This window comes from Nerophis ophidion, linkage group LG09 (assembly GCF_033978795.1).
Source record: "Nerophis ophidion isolate RoL-2023_Sa linkage group LG09, RoL_Noph_v1.0, whole genome shotgun sequence".
NCBI classification, from domain to species: domain Eukaryota; kingdom Metazoa; phylum Chordata; class Actinopteri; order Syngnathiformes; family Syngnathidae; genus Nerophis; species Nerophis ophidion.
In genome coordinates, this window is record NC_084619.1 from 43,654,266 (window position 1) to 43,678,089 (window position 23,824).

Here is a 23,824-nt window from a genome sequence, read left to right on the forward strand (position 1 = left end):
CCGGTATAGGTTGTGTCGCCATGACGGCATCTTGTATGTTGTGATATGCACGCTCTGAAAGCAAACGTTAAGAACTCAGCCAACACTCCTCGTCTGCATTATTGATAAATAGACAGACAACACATATACTCCGCTGCTTCACAGGCCGCTGGATGTAGCCGGCGAAGTATTCCCATGCTAGCTAGCCGGTCTAGCAAGCACGCGTCATTCAGTCCAAAACGGCCCGATCTATCCACATCCAGAATTGTCTGGCGGTTGTAAGTGATCCCGGAGTGACCACGCTGTAAGCCAGCCATGAAATTTGCAGAATTGTCCGGTATTTTTGCCAAATGTTCAATCTTTACCAACAGCCCCACCACGCCGAAGCCCGTCCGGGCGCCGCCATCTGTATAGGAAAAGGTGTTAACAAAATAAAATCATGTAAACAACATACGCAAATGCGCGATAAAATAATTGTCGGCGTTAATAGATTGATTAGTTAACTCGTAATTAACGCATTAATTTGCCCACCCCTAATATATATATATATATATGTATATATATATATATATATATATATATATATATATATATATATATATATATAAATATATAAAAATATATATATATCATACAGTGGTTAAGAGGGGAGGAGTATATTTACAGCTGTTGTGTGCGCAGTTGCGCACTGCACTTTCTAAAGTAGATGTTATTGTCACATATGCATGATTGATTGATTGATTGAAACTTTTATTAGTAGATTGCACAGTACAGTACATCTTTCGTACAATTGACAACTAAATGGTAACACCGCAATAAGTTTTTCAACTTGTTTAAGTCAGGGTCCACGTTAATCAATTCATGGTTCAAATATATACTATCAGTATAATACAGTCATCACACAAGTTAATCATCATAGTATATACATTGAATTATTTACAATACGGGGGGTGGGATGAGCTCCTCTCTGAGCTGCCACCTTATCGTTGTACAGGAGTTTGCGTGTCCCAATGATCCTAGGAGCTATGTTGTCCGGGGGCTTTATGCCACCTGGTAGGGTCTCCCAAGGCAAACAGGTTCTAGGTGAGGGATCAGACAAAGAGCAGCTCGAAGACCTCTATGAAGAAGAGAAAACATGGACCCAGATTTCCCTCGCCCGGACGCGGGTCACCGGGCCCCCCTCTGGAGCCAGGCCCGGAGATGGGGCATGATGGCGAGCGCCTGGTGGCCGGGCCTGTTCCCATGAGGCAACGTGGGTCACCCCTCTAATGGGCTCACCACCCATAGCAGGGGCCATAGAGGTCGGGTGCAATGTGAGCTGGGCGGCAGCCGAAGGCAGGGCACTTGGCGGTCCGATCCTCGGCTACAGAAGCTAGCTCTTGGGACGTGGAACGTCACCTCACTGGGGGGAAAGAGCCTGAGCTAGTGCACGAACTGGAGAAGTTCCGGCTGGATATAGTCGGACTCACTTCGACGCACAGCAAGAGCTCTGGAACCACTTCTCTCGAGAGGGACTGGACCCTCTTCCACTCTGGCGTTGCCGACAGTGAGAGGCGACGGGCTGGGGTGGCAATTCTGGTTTCGCCCCGGCTTGAAGCCTGCACGTTGGAGTTCAACCCAGTGGACAAAAGGGTAGCCTCCCTCTGCCTTCGGGTGGGGGGACGGGTCCTGATTGTTGTTTGGTGAGTTGGCTGCGATGGTGGGGGGGGATGCCGGACCGACCTGGCAGGCCCAAACGCATTGTGAGGGTCTGCTGGGAACGTCTGGCAGAGTCTCCTGTCAGAGAAAGTTTCAATTCCCACCTCCGGAAGAACTTCGAACATGTCACGAGGGAGGTGCTGGACATTGAGTCCGAGTGGACCATGTTCCGCACCTCTATTGTCGAGGCGGCTGATCGGAGCTGTGGCCGCAAGGTAGTTGGTGCCTGTCGGGGCGGCAATCCTAAAACCCCATGGTGGACACCGGCGGTGAGGGACTCTGTCAAGCTACAGAAAGAGTCCTATCGGGTTCTTTTGGCTCATAGGACTCCGGAGGCAGCGGCCAGGTATCGACAGGCCAAACGGTGTGCGGCTTCAGCGGTCGCTGAGGCAAAAACTCGAACATGGGAGGAGTTCGGGGAAGCCATGGAAAATGACTTCCGGATGGCTTCGAAGCGATTCTGGACCACTGTCCGCCGCCTCAGGAAGGGGAAGCAGTGCACTATCAACACCATGTATGGTGCGAATGGTGTTCTGCTGACCTCAACTGCGGATGTTGTGGATAGGTGGAAGGAATACTTTGAAGACCTCCTCAATCCCACCAACACGTCTTCCTATGAGGAAGCAGTGCCTGGGGAATTCTGTGGTGGACTCTCCTATTTCTGGGGCTGAGGTCGCTGAGGTAGTAAAAAAGCTCCTCGGTGGCAAGGCCCCGGAGGTGGACGAGATCTGCCCGGAGTTCCTTAAGGCTCTGGATGCTGTGGGGCTGTCTTGGTTGACAAGACTCTGCAGCATCGCGTGGACATCGGGGGCGGTACCTCTGGATTGGCAGACCGGGGTGGTGGTTCCTCTCTTTAACTAATTATTACTCAAATCTCATCCGCATTAATAAAAACGATCCAAAATTTTTGTTTAGTACAGTAGCATCGCTAACCCAACAAGGGACTCCTTCCAGTAGCTCCACCCATTCGGCAGATGACTTTATGAAGTTCTTTAATAAGTAAATTGAACTTATTAGAAAGGAGATTAAAGACAATGCGTCCCAGCTACAACTGGGTTATAGTAACACAGATACGACTGTATATACGGCGGATACTGCAAATATCCAAAATAGTTTCTCTTCTTTTGATGAAATAACATTAGAAGGATTGTTACAACGTGTAAATGGAATAAAACAAACAACATGTTTACTTGACCCACTTCCTGGGAAACTTATCAAGGAGCTTTTTGTATTATTAGGTCCATCAGTGCTAAATATTATACACTTATCACTTTCCTCGGGCACTGTTCCCCTAGCTTTCAAAAAAGCGGTTATTCATCCTCTCCTTAAAAGACCTAACCTCGATCCTGACCTCATGGTAAACTACCGACCGGTGTCTCACCTTCCCTTTATTTCGAAAATCCTCGAAAAAATTGTTGCAGAGCAGCTAAATGAACACTTAGCGTTTAACAATCTATGTGAAACCTTTCAATCCGGTTTCAGGGCAAATCACTCGACTGAGACAGCCCTCGCAAAATTGACTAATGATCTATTGCTAACGATGGACTCTGATGCGTCATCTATGTTGCTGCTCCTCGATCTTAGCGCTGCTTTCGATACCGTCGATCATAATATTTTATTAGAGCGTATCAAAACATGAATTGGTATGTCAGACTCAGCCCTGTCATGGTTTAACTCTTATCTTACTGATAGGATGCAGTGCGTCTCCCATAACAGTGTGACCTCGGACTATGTTAAGGTAACGTGTGGAGTTCCCCAGGGTTCGGTCCTTGGCCCTGTACTCTTCAGCATCTACATGCTGCCGCTGGGTGACGTCATACGCAAATACGGTGTTAGCTTTCACTGTTATGCTGATGACACCTAACTCTACATGCCCCTAAAGCTGACCAACACGCCGGACTGTAGTCAGTTGGAAGCGTGTCTTAATGAAATTAAACAATGGATGTCCGCTAACTTTTTGCAACTTAATGCCAAAAAAACGGAAATGCTGATTATCGGTCCTGCTAGACACCGACCTCTATTTAATAATACAACTTTAACATTTGACAACCAAATAATAAAACAAGGTGACTCTGTAAAACATCTGGGTATTATCTTCGACCCAACTCTCTCCTTTGAGTCACACATTAAAAGCGTTACTAAAACGGCCTTCTTTCATTTCCGTAATATCGCTAAAATTCGCTCCATTTTATCCACTAAAGACGCCGAGATCATTATCCATGCGTTTGTTACGTCTCGTCTCGATTACTGTAACGTATTATTTTCGGGTCTCCCCATGTCTAGCATTAAAAGATTACAGTTGGTACAAAATGCGGCTGCTAGACTTTTGACAAGAACAAGAAAGTTTGATCATATTATGCCTGTACTGGCTCACCTGCACTGGCTTCCTGTGCACTTAAGATGTGACTTTAAGGTTTTACTACTTACGTATAAAATACTAAACGATCTAGCTCCAGCCTATCTTGCCGATTGTATTGTACCATATGTCCCGGCAAGAAATCTGCGTTCAAAAGACTCCGGCTTATTAGTGATTCCTAGAGCCCAAAAAAAGTCTGCGGGCTATAGAGCGTTTTCCGTTCGGGCTCCAGTACTCTGGAATGCCCTCCCGGTAACAGTTCGAGATGCTACCTCAGTAGAAGCATTTAAGTCTCACCTTAAAACTCATCTGTATACTCTAGCCTTTGAATAGACCTCCTTTTTAGACCAGTTGATCTGCCGCTTCTTTTCTTTCTCCTATGTCCCCCCTCCCTTGTGGAGGGGGTCCGGTCCGATGACCACGGATGAAGTACTGGCTGTCCAGAGTCGAGACCCAGGATGGACCGCTCGTCGGGACCCAGGATGGACCGCTCGCTTGTATCGGTTGGGGACATCTCTACGCTGCTGATCCGCCTCCGCTTGAGATGGTCTCCTGTGGACGGGACTCTCGCTGCTGTCTTGGATCCGCTTTGGACTGAACTCTCGCGGCTGTGTTGGAGCCACTATGGATTGAACTTTCACAGTATCATGTTAGACCCGCTCGACATCCATTGCTTTCGGTCCCCTAGAGGGGGGGGGGGGGGGGGGGGCCCTCATCTAAGGTCCTCTCCAAGGTTTCTCATAGTCAGCATTGTCACTGGCGTCCCACTGGATGTGAATTCTCCCTGCCCACTGGGTGTGAATTTTCCTTGCCCTTTTGTGGGTTCTTCCGAGGATGTTGTAGTCATAATGATTTGTGCAGACCTTTGAGACATTTGGGATTTGGGGCTATATAAATAAACATTGATTGATTGATTGATTGATTTAAGAAGGGGGACCGGAGGGTGTGTTCCAACTATCGTGGGATCACACTCCTCAGCCTTCCCGGTAAGGTTTACTCAGGTGTACTGGAGAGGAGGCTACGCCGGATAGTCGAACCTCGGATTCAGGAGGAACAGTGTGGTTTTCGTCCTGGTCGTGGAACTGTGGACCAGCTCTATACTCTCGGCAGGGTTCTTGAGGGTGCATGGGAGTAAGCCCAACCAGTCTACATGTGCTTTGTGGACTTGGAGAAGGCATTCGACCGTGTCCCTCGGGAAGTCCTGTGGGGAGTGCTCAGAGAGTATGGGGTATCGGACTGTCTTATTGTGGCAGTCCGCTCCCTGTACGATCAGTGCCAGAGCTTGGTCCGCATTGCCGGCAGTAAGTCGAACACATTTCCAGTGAGGGTTGGACTCCGGCAAGGCTGTCCTTTGTCACCGATTCTGTTCATAACTTTCACGGACAGAATTTCTAGGCACAGTCAAGGCGTTGAGGGGTTCCGGTTTGGTGACCGCAGGATTAGGTCTCTGCTTTTTGCAGATGATGTGATCCTGATGGCTTCATCTGTCCGGGATCTTCAGCTCTCACTGGATCACTTTGCAGCCGAGTGTGAAGCGACCGGAATGAGAATCAGCACCTCCAAGTCCGAGTCCATGGTTCTCTCCCGGAAAAGGGTGGAGTGCCATCTCTGGGTTGGGGAGGAGACCCTGCCACAAGTGGAGGAGTTCAAGTACCTAGGAGTCTTGTTCACGAGTGGGGGAAGAGTGGATCGTGAGATCGACAGGCGGATCGGTGCGGCGTCTTCAGTAATGCGGACGTTGTACCGATCCGTTGTGGTGAAGAAGGAGCTGAGCCGGAAGGCAAAGCTTTCAATTTTCCGGTCGATCCACGTTCCCATCCTCACCTATGGTCATGAGCTTTGGGTCATGACCGAAAGGATAAGATCACCGGTACAAGCGGCCGAAATGAGTTTCCTCCGCCGTGTGGCGGGGCTCTCCCTTAGAGATAGGGTGAGAAGCTCTGCCATCCGGGAGGAACTCAAAGTAAAGCCGCTGCTCCTCCACATCGCGAGGAGCCAGATGAGGTGGTTCGGGCATCTGGTCAGGATGCCACCCGAACGCCTCCCTATGGAGGTGTTTAGGGCACGTCCAACCGGTAGGAGGCCACGGGGAAGACCCAGGACACGTTGGGAAGACTATGTCTCCCGGCTGGCCTGGGAACGCCTCGGGATCCCCCGGGAAGAGCTAGACGAAGTAGCTGGGGAAAGGGAAGTCTGGGTTTTCCTGCTTAGGCTGTTGCCCCCGCGACCCGACCTCGGATAAGCGGAAGAAGATGGATGGATGGGGTGGGATGAGGAGGTTTGGTTCATATCAGTACATTAGTCATCAACAATTGCATCAACAGAGAAATGGACATTGAAACTTTGTAGGTCTGACTTAGTAGGATATGTACAGCGAGCAGAGAGCATAGTGAGTTTAGATAGCATAAGAACAAGTATATACATTAGAACTTCATTAGATTTTTTACATTAGGTTATATACAATCCGGGGAGATGGGACGTGAATGTAGGAGGATTAGTAAAGGGTTGAAGTTGCCTGGAGGTGTTGTGGTGCATGTACAGTGGATGGCAGTATTGTCCTGTTTAAGAGTGTCACATGCTGTTTACGGCAGACAAACTGCCTTACGGTAGAGTGTTAGACGTAAATGTGACTGCTGTTGTTGTGTCTTGTTACTGCGCTGGGAGGACGTTAATGAATTTGCCTAACAATAAACCCACATAAGAAACCAAGAACTCGCCCTCGATCATTCTACAGTTATAACGTCATTGGGCAGACACGCTCTCAGGTCCTCATGGAGCTGGAGGGGGCGTGGACTCCAATTCCACCTGAATTTCGGGGGATTTTCGGAAGAAAATTTGTCCTGGGAGATTTTCGGGAGAGGCGCTGAATTTCGGGAGTCTCCCGGAAAATCCGGGAGGGTTGGCAAGTATGAGATTATATATATATATATATATATATATATATACATATATATATATATATATATATATATATATATATATATATATATATATATATATATATATATATATATATATATATATATATATATATGTATATATATATATTAGGGCTGTGAATCTTTGGGTTTCCCACGATTCGATTCAATATCGATTCTTGGGGTAACGATTCGATAATATATCGATTTTTTTCGATTAGATTCGATTCTCGATTCAAAAACGATTTTTTTTCCCGATTTAAAAGGATTCTGTATTCATTCAATACATAGGATTTCAGCAGGATCTACCCCAGTCTGCTGACATGCTAGCAGAGTAGTAGATTTTTTTAAAAAGCTTTTATAATTGTAAAGGACAATGTTTTACTGCAATAATTTAAATTGGTTTTAACTATTAAACGAACCAAAAATATGACTTATTTTATCTTTGTGAAAATATTGGACAGTGTGTTGTCAAGCTTATGAGATGCGATGCAAGTGTAAGCCACTGTGACACTTTTTTTTAATTTTTATAAATGTCTAATGATAATGTCTATGAGGGATTTTTAATCACTGCTATGCTGAAATTATAACTAATATTGATACTGTTGTTGATGATATTAATATTTGTTTCAATACTTTTGGTTTGTTCTGTGTCGTGCTTGTGTCTCCTCTCATTTGCTCTGTTTATTGCAGTTCTGAGTGTTGCTGGGTCAAGTTTGGTTTTGGAATTGGATTGCATTGTTATGGTATTGCTGTGTAGTGGTTTGTTGCATTGATTTAAAAAAAAAATAAAAAATTAAAATAAAAAAAATAAAAAAATAAATAAAATAAAAAAAATAGAATCGATTCTGAAACGCACAACATAAACGATTCGATTCGAATTCGAATCGATTTTTTCCCACACCCCTAAGAGATATATATATATAAGTCTTATCATATATATATGTCTTAATTATTTTATTATCCAGAGAAGAGTGCTCAATACCATGGTAGAGCGCAATATATGTGTGTGTGGGAAAAATCACAAGACTGTTACGTCTGTTTGGCATTGTGATGCCGGGTTCGATTCCCTCGAGGATGCGTCGAAATTGAACACAGCAAAGGTAAGATATTTACAATTTATTTAAATAACAAAAAGAGCTATATAACACAAATGCTAGAGCTAGTAGAATAAAACAAACAAAGGACGCTAGCATAAAAGCTAGGATATATAACAATGAGAAATAAACTGGCACGTAGGCACATAAAACAGTAAAACAAAAACTTCAGCATGAGAACTGGAATGAACAATGAATGGCAAGCGTGAAAAGCTTAGCGAGAATATACATACGAAATAGGGTGCAGGCGTAACTTGTTGCGTGAAAAGCAAATCATGAACCCAGGCTGAACAAACAAAAGAGGACGGCTTATACAGTGACGGTGATTATCTGTAGCAGGTGTGCGGGGCGTGAGCAGCAGGTGAACTGATGTGTAACCATAGTGATGGACAAAAACAGGAAATAAACGGGTCAGACTGAAAATGAAAAAAACAAATATGTGAAGATCTGAGCAGCAGATCGCAGCAAAGACTACTTAATCTCTACAGAACTGTTTCATCGTCAGGAGATATCCTGACGATTGAGGGAACCCCTCATTAAACAGTTCTGTGGAGATGAAATAGTCTTGGGATTTTTTCCACACACACACACACACACACACACACACACACACACACATATATATATAATATATATATATATATATATATATATATATATATATATATATATATATATATATATATATATATATATATATATATATATATATATATATATATATATATATATATATACATACATACATACACACAAGACTGTCTCAGAAAATTGGAATATTGTGATAAAGTCCTTTATTTTCTGTAATGCAACTAAAACATGAAAATGTCATACATTCTGGATTCATTACTCATCAACTAAAATATTGCAAGCCTTTTATAATTTTAAGATTGCTGATTATGGCATACAGCTTAAGAAAACTCAAAAATCCTAGCCCAAAAAAATTTGAATATTTCTTCAGACCAAGTAAAAAAAAAGATTTATAACAGCAAAACAAAATCAAACATTTGAAAATGTCAATTAATGCACTCAGTACTTGGTTGGGAATCCTTTTGCACCAAATTCCCAACCCCACCCACCTCAACCGACGCACGGGGGGGGGGATTTGGTGCTAGCGGGGGTGTATAATGTAGCCCGGAAGAGTTAGGGATGCATGGGATTCTGGATATTTGTTCTGTTATGTTTATGTTGTGTTACAGTCAGGATGTTCTCCCGAAATGTGTTTGTCATTCTTGTTTGGTGTGGGTTCACAGTGTGGCGCATATTAGTAAGAGTATTAAAATTGTTTATATCACAACTCTCAGTGTAACCTGTATAGCTGTTGACCAAGTATGTCTTGCAATCACTATAGTTCATCAACAGAGGCTGCATACTACATGTGACCAGCTGGCACGCAGGTAGCAGTGTGTAAAGGCGGGCGCGACGGCGTGTTTTAGAGGACTATGAAGGCCTTTCCATCAGGGCCCGCCCTCAATATTATCGACTAGGTGAAAATCGCAAAATATTAGCCCTGGGTGATTGCTGGGAGAAGCATTAAACTCCGGAAATTATGCAGCTGAGCCACGTTAGAGTGATCAAAGAGCCGCATGCGGCTCCGGAGCCGCGGGTTGCCAATCCCTGCTCTATATGATCATGGCCAATTGAAATGATCAAGTTGCTTTTCAACACACTCCTGTTCAAGTGAAGGAAAGGCATACTTACTCAACAGCCAGTCACACTAAGGTGGGGCCGTATAAACAACGCCAACACTGTCATAAAACCGTGCCACATAGTGAAACCCAATTAAACAACAATGACAAACACATTTCAGGAGAACATTTGCTCTGCAACAAAACATAAGCACTACAGAACAAATTCCCAGAATTCCCTGCAGCAGCAACTCTTCTGGGACACTACGGTATCTATTTTGCTACATTGTCTGCCTGTTTTTTTCGTGGCACTGGCTTTTCCCACCAGTGCCGTTGTTTTGTGTTTTACCTTCCTGTTCTGTTGTTAAATACTTTGTTTATACGCAGAAGTCCACCTGGTCTGATTCTGGGGTCCAATACGCTACCAGAGTGGAACAGCTTTAGACTGACGGTAAATAGAAACATCTGTGACATCAATTTCAGACTGCAGTGAAAAGATCTGCTAATATTCTTTGTTTCTTACCGAACTACACATATGATTGCGTACAGACATTTTGCACCTCTCTACTACAAAATTATGTGCTGCAAAAGCACGTCTAGTGAGTAATTACATTCCACTCACATAGGTTGTCATGATGATGATGATGCTGCTAAAAGGGTAAAGATCAGAGAGCTTCATCAGTAAATGGGATGATGATCATGTCCACATCATAACGATGAAAGCATATGTTTGTATGGGCAGAAGTCTTGTGCCGTCAGTGGGCTGCCTTATGAAGTCCTTATTGTGTGGCTTTGTTTTGGCTTCATGTTTCTTAACGCACACGTTGAAATTAGGCTTGCAAATACTCAGCTTTAAAAAACGAGGTGCCATCTTTGTCACAGCGCTAACAAAGTGTTTGGAATCACTCAGCGCAGCCATCAAGGTGTCAGCCAATCAGTGCAAGCCGATGGCGCGGCCTCTCGCTTCAAGCCTGCATTATAATATTAATAAAACAGCAAAGTGAATGCGTGGGCTGCCAGAAGAGTGAGGGACTGTCTTGAAATCCTCTAAAGAAATCCGTCTTTGTCTCGCGTCTCGTTTCTCTTCTCATGATTGGCTCATTGCAAGTGAAGGCTAATGACAAAATAACAGACTAATTCCTGTAATTATGTCAATTTCCAAATGACAGCGCTTCCTTTTACTGCTCTTGAAGCTACTGCCTTTGGGGGTGGCTTTGCTGCTAACGGCACATTTTATCGTCAACTTGTGAATGAGTTGAGGCATTAATGGTAATGTCCCTTAATAAAAAATGCTTGCACAACAAAAGTAACCCCGACGTCTGAGCTGCTTTGTGTCATCTTCCACAAGAACAAGAAACTTTCAGATAATTAACATTGTGGAACTTTTTATATTCTTTCCACCGTGGGTGTCCAGATACAACTTTTTCACTTCCGATACTTTACCGATATTGGAGCTTTGAGCATTGGCTGATACTGATATCAATCTGATAGGACAGTGGTTCTCAACCTTTTTTTAGTGATGTACCCCCTGTCAACATTTTTTTAATTCAAGTACCCCTTAATCAGAGCAAACCATTTTTGGTTGAAAAAAAGAGACAAAGAAGTAAAACACAGCCCTATGTCATCCGTTTCTGATTTATTAAATTGTATAACAGTGCAAACATATTGCTCATTTTTAGTGGTCTTTCTTGAACTATTTGGAAAAGAATATATAAAAATAACTAAAAAACTTGTTGAAAAATAAAAACGTGATTCAATTATAAATAAAGATTTATACACATAGAAGTAATCATCAACTTAAAGTGCCCTCTTTGGGGATTGTAATAGAGATCCATCTGGATTCATGAACTTAATTCTAACCATTTCTTCACAAAAAAGAATATCTTAAACATAAACTATATTTATGGAACATGTCCACAAAAAATCTAGCTGTCAACACTGACTATTCCACTGTTGCATTTCTTTTCACAGTTTATGAACTTACATTCATATTTTGTTGAAGTATTATTCAATAAATATATTTATAAAGGATTTTTGAATTGTTGCTATTTTTAGAATATTTAAAAAAAAAAAAAATCTCACATACCCCTTGTCATACCTTCAAGTACCCCCAGGGGTACGCGTACCTCCATTTGAGAACCACTGCGATACGATATCAGCATGGGCATCCGGAAAGTATTCTCAGCGCTTCACTTTTTTCATTTTTTTTTTATGTTACAGCTTTATTCCAAAATTAAATACATTCATTTTGGCCTCAAAATTATATGCACAATAGGCAATGACAATGTGAAAATGTGAAATTTACATTTAGATGAATATTAACAGCCTTTGCTCAATACTTTGTGGATGTTCTTTTGGTAGCAATTACAGCCTCAATTATATTTAAATATGATGCCACAAGCTTGGCACACCTATCTTTGAGAAGTTTCTTCCATTACTCTTCGCGTCACTTCTACAGCTCTATCAGGGTTCCTTGGTCTCATGCAGGTTGTCTCTTTACATACTTGTATTGTTTTGTAGTGTGGCATGTTAGAAAAGGTTTGATTAAGTGAAATTAGACAAACAAAACAAAGATAGGTATGAAAAAATAACTTACTTATTGTTCAGTGTCTGAAATGGGCTTATGCTGTCTATACATGGAAGTGGAGTGGTATTTAGTTTTATGGTGACTCCTAGTGGTCACAATAATTCATCAAGTTGGCCTATGATGATTTTAATCTATGTTCAAAACACAGATAATGTTTAGATATATGTATTAAATATCCTTTGGTGTAAATTCTGGATACATTATGCTCCAAAGTTTTTTAAATAACTGTTTTGTTGAGTCGTATGTACGATTGTCATTTTCTGGAGATGTTCCCAGATTGTCACGGAAACCACTTCAATATCTTGAAGTTGTCTGTGCATTTTTTTTCCAAGACACAGTCGAAAAAAACGTCATCAACATTATATAGATTCACCCGGTCATAACATTGGGTGCATCTGTAATATCGCCGATCAATTCAGACTTCATACAAAAAGTTGTTTTTAGCAGCATTCATGTCACACAATGATGTCATTGTGTGCTCTCCAAGATTATATGAAAATAAAACTTTATCCTCGTCCTCTGTCTGAGAGCTTGACTTAATGTTTAAATAAGTGAATGCACTTTGCTGTGATGTCACAACACAGCCACATTGCAAATAGAAGCATCCAAAACTGCAAGCTTGCTCCAAAAATCAGAAACCTCATGATTTGATGTTTTGGTTTAACGCTATTATCCAACCTTGTATTATACATCAGAAAACATCATTGTCCCCCTCTAATCACATGCCGCTCTAAGTTGAATGATGTTTGTCACTGGATACTTACTAATATGCTTCTGCCTATGTAACATTGTGCTGTTTCAGACTGCAAATGAGTATGTTTAGCTTGTGTGCTTAGTTGTTGTGTAGCTGATAGTACCCTAGAGCCTACCATGTTTAGCTTTTGTAAATAAGTTGACTAAAAGACAAGGAAGACCAACCTTGTGTGCTTATTGAAGGACATTTAGATTTTAACTGGCTGTCCAGATTTGCACAAGATAACTAGGCTGACCATACGTCTTCTTTTCCCCGGACATGTCCTCTTTTGCGGGGGTGTCCGGGCGTTTTTTTTTAAATGCCTCAATTGTCCAGCATTTTGAATTAGAGTTGCGTGTATTTTTAATGTATGTCCAGGGTTAAGTTACCGTATATACAGTATATTACTCGAGTTGGTCAATTCTAGCTGTAAATATTGTAGCGGCTTTCGATACCGTCGATCATAATATTTTATTAGAGCGTATCAAAACACGAATTGGTATGTCAGACTTAGCCGTGTCTTGGTTTAACTCTTATCTTACTGACAAGATGCAGTGCGTCTCCAATAACAATGTGATTTTGGACTATGTTAACGTGTGGAGTTCCCCAGGGTTCGGTCCTTGGCCCTGCACTCTTCAGCAGATACATGCTGCCGCTAGGTGACATCATACGCAAATACGGTGTTAGCTTTCATTGTTATCCTGTTACCCAACTCTACATGCCCCTAAAGCTGACCAACACGCCGGACTGTAGTCTGCTGGAGGCGTGTCTTAATGAAATTAAGATGAGGTCATCGTCCTCCGCTTCCGATGGTCTTCCTTCCGAGCTGGGTGCCACTGTGACGGGTCTCCAGCCGTCATCGTGTGGGTCGCAGTGACCATCGATGCAAGACGCATGATAGCAGGTTTGACTCCCGTTTATTGTTTCAACGAACACGTTTTCTTGCCAGTAAGTTGTTAGTAAGTGCAGCGATGGTCTAGAAAAACCTTAAGATTCTTAAAAAATATAAAGGTTCCTCAAAATTATGAATTGATTTATAATCGGAATATTTAATTGTGATTCAGATATTTTTTTCCCCCTAGCATATACATCTTTGCCATATTCAGCATTTCTAAGAACAGGTCAAACAATACATCAAAGTGATTGAAATACATTTTATTGATCAGTCAGTGGCATTGATTAGAATATACGATAGCAAAGGTGAGGTTTGAAAAGAAAACAATATCTACATGGAGTACATTCACTGAGATGTTCGTAATAAGTTGAACAAGCGCTTGCTTTATTGATATTGTACACAGTGTGGAGCAGATACATAATTAGTTATGTTGGTTTACTACTTTAAGGCCATTCAGACCTCGTAACCGACAAAACATTCGAATGTTACAGTGTCAAATGCTACACTGGAAGCTAATGTTTGCTCAACAGCTCATTTACTTTGACCATAGCTTAGCAGTACAATACATTAAAAAGTGCAACCTATAGAAATCAATGCATTCCTCTTCTTGTTTAGTCTATATGAGCATACACATGTTAAATAATACTTGAATAGCTTATTAATAGAAATCATTTATTGGCAAGTCATATTTAATTTCACAGTTGCATCATTCGACTTGTTTGTGCTGCAACACGCACGCTTTTCAATCTAGTCTGACCTTTAAAATTGTCAAGCTGAGGCATTGAAAGATAAAGATGAAAGGATTGTTGAATTGACAAACGATTGAGGAGCATCATCAATTATTCTTGTGGACTTGTCAAATGGAGGGCACTACTTGGCAGCAACCAGAGAAGGCGCTGTTCACCGGCAATGCCTCCAGGCAGCATCACTCTGCTCAATAGGGCATGAAAAAAGGAGTGCAGAACAATCTCCAAATATCGATGTAAATAGAACGAGTGGTTACCGGGTTACAGCGATATTACATAACTGTACACCCCAACTTTCATTTGATCCTCTCGGCATCCTCACAGCAAAACTGATATTCAATCAAAATATGGCATCCGCGTTCCCTTGGTGAGGATTGTGATTATTTGTTCATCTCAACGAGAATTTGTGGCAGTGGACATTGTCCAGTAATTGTTTCAATAGAAACGTTTTGCAGTCTGTTTTAAAACTTGCTCCTCATCCTCCTTGTTTTCAGGATAAAAGGTAGTGGATCATAATTAGTCCCAAAATAATCGCTGTAGGCTCTGATGAAATATGTTGTGAGTAGTAGGTTTGTCAATGTTGAACGGAATGGTGGTTCCCCCAAGGTCTGTCACGGATCACGTGACTGGTCAAAGTGACTTGGGAATCTCCATTAGATTGATATTATTGTAATGATTTTTTTTTTTTTTTTTTTTTAGCAAACTTTGTAAGTCTTTAAGTTTTATAAATCATATATAGATGATAATCGCTTGAATAGAGAGGCAACTTGTTTTTGCATTATACTGGTACTTTAAACATGCAGGTGATTAACATGAACGCCCATAAAGCGCAATAAAGGCTTTGCTTTCAGGTCGCACGTGGGCGTACTTCTATTGTTCTACCTCAATCCTCTACTTCAGGAAGCACATTTCGTGTGAGTGCATAAAAGGTCTATTTTTAGGGATGCTTTTAAACAGGTGCTTGAGTAACAAAAAAAAAAAGATTGTTGGGATTTATAAGGTACTTTTTTTTTCATTACCATTATATTTCCATGACTATTTTTAAAATGTATTTAAGTCCTCCAATTGTTCTGCTTACAGTAAGACTGACTTAGACTATAACATAAAGAACAGAACTTATAGGTAGACCGAGGAGGGTCGAAGGGGTTTATTGTCAAATATGTTGGTCGTCACACTCGTCATCTCGCCGCCAGATGGCGGTGTTTCTACACACTAATAAATATGTGTTTAATATGAGTATATAAGTTATGTCAACTTGATTGCCTTTTGAAAAATATTTTTCTACCAGACCCCACAATGGGTTAAGTTTAATTTTTGTAGGTAGGTTGTCACATTGAGCATCTTTGTTAGTTAGTTACGCCTTTGTCTATATTGGAAACACATTTGTAAACTTCAATTTAATGTAGGAATATTTTTTTTTAAATATGTTCAATTTGATGTGGGAATATTATCAAACATCTTGACTTATGTCAGAATGATTTTTTTAAATATGCTTAATTTAATGAAGGAGTGATTATTAAAATGTTATAAATAACGGAATGATTTTCTAAATATTTTCGAGTGTCAAAATTATCAATAAAATATGCTTAATTGAATGTAGAAACGAATACTAAAATAAGTTCAGTAGAAAATAGGGAGTTTATAAAAATGTAAAGGTGCAAAGGAGGTCGTAACATTGATGAATAGAATATGTTGAATGAATTATGTTTGTTGTGCTGAGATGTCACAGTGGCTGATATGTTCATATATGAAAAGTAAAACACGCACTAACCCACTAACACTCTCAATGATAGCTACAATTAACAGGATGCTAAGTATTTGTACAAAATTTAAATAGCGTATGTACAGAAAATATGGATGTCGATTGTATTTGATATCATCGATGGAAGCGGAAGCAGAAGCCAATTAAAGCTTACAGCATGCTGCACTTTCATTGAATACTTCCGTCTCTAGGGTCCTGGTTTACTCAAAGTGTGCATGTAGTAAAACAAGTGCAAACTTGACAGCACAAGCATAGCTGATCTACTAAATGTGTGCAAAGTGGATTGTGTCTGTTAAGTGAGAAGAATAAGGTGTGAAATACAATTAGCGTCCCTGTCTTCAGTAATATGCAAAATATATGCTGATTATCAAAACGCCTGCAATACAGGGAAGAGAAGATGCAAATATCATTATTTAGCACACACAATGTGATTTGTCAACACTCATCACTGTATTGTGAGGACTATTCTGTGTTCTATTGAGCACGTGTCAGAAACTGACAATTCCACACACGGCTGCAAGATCGTGCGCTGCACAGACAGACGAGAATACTCCGTCACATGCGTGTGTCAACATTTTGGACGTTCAGAAATGAATCATTTTAGAAATATTGCCTATTCAGAAACATCATTTTGTATCTGCGAGAGGACTTAAGAGGCTGGTTGAAACAAATTCAATTGATGCATCATTTAATGTTTTGTAATGATTTTTTTACTTAGAATGTATATGACAAAATATTTCTTTTGTGTTTTGAGCACGTAAGTGCAGTGGTGTCAATGTAGATGCACTGCATGACTGCTTCTAAAATGCCCATAAAAGTGATATATGTCTCCTGCTTGTTTGAAAACATAGCAAATCGCCACAGGGAGCATAATAACATGAATGTGCAGTAGATGAGTGTCTCCGTGGTGATCCACCGTATAGTATACGCAAATGTACTTAGTAACACGCAATTATTATTGTTTGCACGTGCAGTTTACTGCGCGTTGTTTGGATCTTAGTAAATCAGGCCCATAAGTATTGTGTACTATGTTGGTGAGGCTGTTAATGTGTCATGGCTGGTGACAGGATGAGCACAAAGAAGGCAAGAAAATGTGAGGGGTGTATGTGTCTGTGTGTTTGAGTGTGTGTGAGTGAGCAATACGACGGCTTCTTGACTGTGTAACTGCTGTGTTAAGCTAACCATGAAACCCATCCTAAAAAAGACAAAACATTTATAAAAAATAAATTTGAATTCTGCATGGACATAAATACTGTATACGCCTGAGAAATAAATCAAAGCTGTCTAAAGTGCCACACAAGCGTAACAGTAAAAAGTAACCATTTTCGCAGGTTGGCAGCCATTTTGATTTTTGACCAGTACTTTTATGTTAGCGTGTGTGATGAAGTGATATAAATATAAATTATGTATTCCTTCCTTCGCATTTTGTAAACAGACATGATAGCTTAATTGTAATATTGAGCACATAAATAGAAAAGCAATTGGAGAGCACAGAACTCTGCCAGATCCTACCTCTCAATAATATTATTTCCCAATCATTTCTGACATTTCCAGAAGGTTTTATCAACATTTGCTCATAACCTTTGAGTGATGTTGCTAATGTCATAGAAAATGCCTTACAATCCTGTCAGTCAGAGTTCTACTAACTACTTTGCAGTTAGTTATTTTTATATAACTTTCAGGAGATGTCAGAAATATGATAAGGAACAATTGATTACACGGGAGTTAGAGCAGTAGTAATTTTCTAGTTGTTAATGCAACTAATGTCAGCAAGCTTAGCATTGGCTAAAGTGTTAGACAGTTGAGCGACACAAAACAACGACGTCTGGCCAAAATGTAAGGAGAAGTTAATTGGACAAAGTTACGAGTTTGAATTAGCGCTATCAAAATTAAAACAAAATCTTGGAGCGTCTGACTTGTGTGCACCAAAAACAGTAAATATGCTCGATACTTAAGACTCAACTCAGCTTCATTTAAAAGGAAGATCCGTATTTTTTTGCACTATTTCCAAATAAATTATAGTAAATATGCTAACTGTCAGCAATGTTTGTCATGTCATGATGTCATGTGACCGTTTTTATGTCCAGCTTTCCCTTTCTGTAATTAAGTGTAACGTGATCATAGAAGACAGTATTTACTGTATACGCAGCAAAACATGTTTTTCTTTCCTGCTTGACACATGAAGCTGTTAGCAGAGCACGCAAACATTCTAGCATTGTTTTCAATCTAATTTTCTTGTGGCGTCGTGCTATAATTGATCATTAATCAACGTAACATTTAAGTATTGGTTAAAGGATGAAGTAACGGAAAGTGTGTAAGATGTGTTTTGTTGCTAGCATACATGTGAAAATAAGCTTAATGGCTAAGGAAGTCAATACTAGCCTTGACCGTGCGCCCAGTGGACACGTCAACCGCCATCGCCCGGATCTCCGTGTCACCAAACTGCATGTGCGTCTGGATTTCACGGCGCGGGGCCGTGCTTTCCGTTCCGCTGACGTCCAGGCGAAGGGTTCCGCACTTCTTGACGCCGGACTCGCTGATGAAGCCCACGCTCTCCTTCTCGGAGCAGTAGACATGGATGACTATGACCTGCTGGGAGGGCTTGGCCGGCGTGTAGCTGCGCTTCACCAACTCGCCAAGCGCCACCGACTGGTCAGCGGAGATGAAGGTGTCAAAGACGTCAGTACACCAGCGCGTGCCGTCCTTCACCAGCAGCTTCTCGGACGGGTGCTTGCCCTCCACAAAGCGATTGAGGACACCGACACCGTAGGTCAGCGGGGAGCGGCGGACTTTGATTATGCTGGGGTCCAAGCCGAACAGCACCGCACCTTTGAGGATGGTGAGGCCAACATCGTGCGGGATGATGATGCGGCTGCGGCCCTGAAGCATGTTCTGGACGGCCTGCTGGAGAAGCGGCGACTCGGCAAAACCTCCCACCAGGAAAAGGAACTTGATGTTGCACACCTCAGGTTTCTCAAAGAGCTCATCTGCAGAGGAAAACCAAATTATAATGAACTAACGAAAAGAGAGTGGAACATGTTTATGTCAACTCCCCGCAGACTGGCTGACGGACGTCAACATAACCAAAATTAAAAGTGAAACTATCCACTTTTTCCAAACAAGTGCCATGCAAGGTTAGCGCCTTGCATGGCAGCTCCCGCCATCAGTGTGGGATAACATGTTCTTGCATGCAAAATGTTTGCTATAAAAGAGCTGCAGGACACAAGAAGCCATGCTAACTGCTAAACTAACTTCAATGCAAAACAAAACAGCAGAATAATAACAAGTACTTTTAATAAGTAATAATAAGCTCTTTTCGTGTCGTTCTCGCCAGTTCCAGGTCTTAAATGGCTGTTAAAGTGTCCCAACTTGTCGGATTATATCCTAAGCCATCTCATTTTCAGGGGAGAGGCATTATTTATGATCTGAAATAAACTTACTGAGAGCAAGGAAGCGAAAAAGCAGCAGACCACTCAATGATGTAAACATAGGGACACACGTCACCGTTATAGTTTGCCTGCGTTAGCACTTAAAATAACAATATCACTAATATTTGGTTAATATTCCAGTCACAAAATGTAAATGGAGTATTGATGGCGGTTTTTGAATGGCTATTTACCAGATTTTATGGACAGAGAAGTGGATCTCCCATTGGCAGCGTTGTAAGATGACATTTAGTAACGTTTATTTAATAATTAGACTGCATTAAAAAAAAATCTATCCATAGTCATGTCTTTCATAACGATTGGAACGATAGGCAAAATTCCCAAAAAAGTGCAGACACTACAAGTACACTAATACTAAAACAACAACTAACTGCACTATGACTCCAATTAAACTACTACATGTACTCAAAGTACACTAGTATATGTATTATAACTACAAATGCACTAATGTAACTTGAATAAACTACTAGAGCTACACTAATACATGTACTAGAAGTACAAGTACTACAATGTTGTGAGTTCAAACCCCGGCCGAGTCATAACAAAGACTATAAAAAATGGGACCCATTACCTCCCTGCTTGGCACTCAGCATCAAGGGTTGGAATTGGGGGTTAAATCACCAAAAATGATTCCCGGGCGCGGCCACTGCTGCTGCTCACTGCTCCCCTCACCTCCCAGGGGGTGATCAAGGGTGATGGGTCAAATGCAGAGAATAATTTCGACACACCTAGTGTGTGTGTGACAATCATTGGTACATTAACTTTAATTTCAAGAAACTATAAGTGCAGTAATGCAACTAAACCAAAGTACTAGTACTAAAACTAAAAGACAGTGCAAGTACACTACCACAAGTACTACAACTACAAGAAACTACAAGTACACTACTACAAGAACTACATCTTCGACAAACTACAAGTGGAGTAATACAACTAAACTAAACTACTAGTACTAAAACTAAAAGACAGCGCAAGTACACTATTACAAGTACTACAACTACAAAAAACTACAAGTCCACTACTACAAGAACTACATATTGGACAAACTACAAGTGCAGTAATACAACTAAACTAAACTACTAGTAATAAAACTAAAAGACAGCGCAAGTACGCTACTACAAGTACTACAACTACAAAAAACTACAAGTACACTACTACAAGAACTACATCTTAGACAAACTACAAGTACTACAACTTGAACTACTGCTACTACCAAAAACTACTAGTGCACGACCACATAGAGATGGGTACCGAATCCGGTAATTTTTTTTGGCACGACCGAATACTGCCAGTCCTATCAGGCACCGAATCATTTAAAATCCAACGGTGCTATGTCACGGTACCTGGGTTGCGTGGGACGTCACGTCTAGTTGCTGACTAAGCTCTTTGCACTTCAGCATATGGTGATGAACAGTACGGAGTACGGACTCAGCCAAACTACCCCTGTGTAATGTTGCAATTTTGAATGACAACAAAGCAATTGACTCAAAAAAACGTTACAATGTAAGTAAAGTGAGGTTCCACTTTTGAAACAGATGTGTTAGCTTGATGTTAACTACAGGTGAACAACATACAATACTACAACTACGAGAAACTATGAGTACACTGCTACACATTCTAAAATTCCAAGAAACTACAAATCATTACTACAAGACAAGTACTACAACTACAAGAAACTAAATGAAAAGTTGTTGTTTTGGTGAGATAACAAAATGTGGTAGTATTAATGTTATTACTCAGTATGCACCGTATAAAAGTTAATAAGACAGTGCGCAGTAGTATAAAAGTTAGGAGAAAGTACTCAGTTGTATGCACGTTAAAAAAGTACACAGTAGTTTGTATGTTAATATTCAGTACAGGTAGTATGTAAGGTAGATCAGAACGCAGGACACAATAGTATGAATGTGAGTAGAAAGTGATGTGAGTGAAGCATCTTACTGAGGTGTTGAATGATGTGTTCAATGGTTGGCTTGAAAAGAGAATTCATGGCATCAGGACTCATTCTCAGCATCCCCTGTGATGACCATTTTACAAAGTCCACACTGGAAAGAAAATAATCAGTCATGAACATCATCTGCAAAAACACAATTTACGGGACATAAAGTTTTGTTCAATCATAAGAATCCGGAGTCAATTCAGAACATGAATAGTTATGTTTTATTTGTTTTACCCATGCTAAGTTGCATGAAGTAAATCAAATGGTTACATTTACACAATTTGACATCTGACAAAGCGTAGAAGAAACCCAGCTTAGGTTCAACCAGAAATTTCACCCAAAAGCCTAATGACTAATGTTTTGCGAGTAGTATAAGATACACTGTTCAAGGTGAATGTACTATTTATTTAAAAAAACCTCGACACAATGTACAAGTTTGTTTTGCTGGTATTAGACCGATATCCATTTCGGATCGGGACACCCTTATAAATAAATCAAAATGACCTTTTCTGACCACCAAAGTGACAAACCCACCCGCTTGTCCAGATCTCACCAGATTTGTGTAAAAAGAATTGTGCTTTCCACCGTGATGTCACAAGTCATCTGTTGATTTCTAATTTCTTAACAGCCAAACAATACTAAAACACATGTCTACGTAAATGATCCGTTTTTCATAAAATTAACCCTGCTGGCTACTAGATTTTAGCATTTTGTAGTAAAAAAAAAACATGGTGGCATTGATGAGTTGGTCTACATAGATGAGGTGTTAACATAAGCGTTTTCACTGTACATTGTATTGTACGTTTTCTGTTATTTATTGATTGAAACAACATAATTTCATTGTGATGAGCATTTCAGACTAGAGTGAAAAGTGTGAGAACTAACTCAGTGTATGCTTGATATTTTTCACAAAGGTGCAGAGCAGGTCGTAATATTGATGAATATAATATGTTGAATGAATTATGTTTATTGTGCTGAGATGTCCCAGTGGCTGATATGTTCATATATGAAAAGTAAAATCACGCACAAACCTACTCACACATATTGTCTATTCAGACACATCATTTTATATCTGCGAGAGGACTTAAGGGGCTGGTTAAAACAAATTCAATTGATGCGTCATTTAATATTTTGTAATGATTTTTTTTTTACTTGGAATATATATTACAAAATATTTCTTATACACAGTGAAAAAACATGTATAACTTATGTTATGACAATGACTATAAAATTATTGATGATTGATTAAGCTTTTTGTTCTCTGAATAAAGATGACTAATCAGTTTAGCCAGCCATCAAAAATGTGTAGCATTTTTGGATGTCCTGATGAACGTTTTTCGCTTCAGATCAGAATCAATTTCTAGTCCTGATCTGACATTTAGACAATAGATTATAGAAGTGAAAATGTTCGATAGCAAATAACTAAAGAAAAAGCAAAAACATATTTTTAAAAAGCTTATTAAATTTTGAATGTGCTCATATGGTAAATCAGAATATGTACTGAATGTCACATATTTTTTTAACAAAACAAAATATCCGGGGCACGATAACAAAAACTACTATTGTCTCTAATTTAAATAATTTGGGTTTTGCCCTTTATAAAATAAAAATAAGTAAAATATGAATTTGTAATAATAAAAAAATCCGATGTAATTACTGTATTATCGACCGTATACTTATACTATATACATGATATATTTACAGTAATATCTGTATCTGCCCACCCTCCATTGTTTAGATTTGAGAGCTCTCGTTTAGCGGTTAGTAGGGCTTCCTGCGTTCACCTAATTTTATGTTGATTAATAAACATCAATCTAATCACTGTAATAAGAATATACTGATAATTTGCTTGGTATGGTTATCGATAATGACCTTGTTTCCATACAAGAGTTCCCGCTTCATGATTAGCTTGCCTTCTTGTATCCTCTTAATTTAATGATAATACAAATAATCAATCTACTCAATGTAGTGTATTGTCTATGATAAACCTATACTATCCTTAGTATAGTTACCGTCAATATTTGTGTTACTCTTGTTTATGTCTAA

The 23,824-nt window shown here is 40.3% G+C and overlaps 1 protein-coding gene across 8 annotated transcripts in view; it reads right to left on the reverse strand.

Moving 5' to 3' along the window:
• Positions 1–14,136: 14,136 nt before the first annotated feature.
• The window catches only part of hspa12a (heat shock protein 12A), a 143,326-nt gene continuing 133,638 nt past the window's right edge, over positions 14,137–23,824 (reverse strand). For all 8 annotated transcript variants that reach the window (XM_061911033.1, XM_061911037.1, XM_061911034.1 and 5 more), the window contains 2 exons: positions 21,781–21,884; positions 14,137–19,386 (listed from right to left, as the gene is read on the reverse strand). In XM_061911033.1, the coding sequence (XP_061767017.1) occupies positions 18,755–19,386; positions 21,781–21,884 (736 nt within the window). In that variant the 3' untranslated portion in view covers positions 14,137–18,754. The remainder of the gene's footprint in view (positions 19,387–21,780; positions 21,885–23,824) is intronic.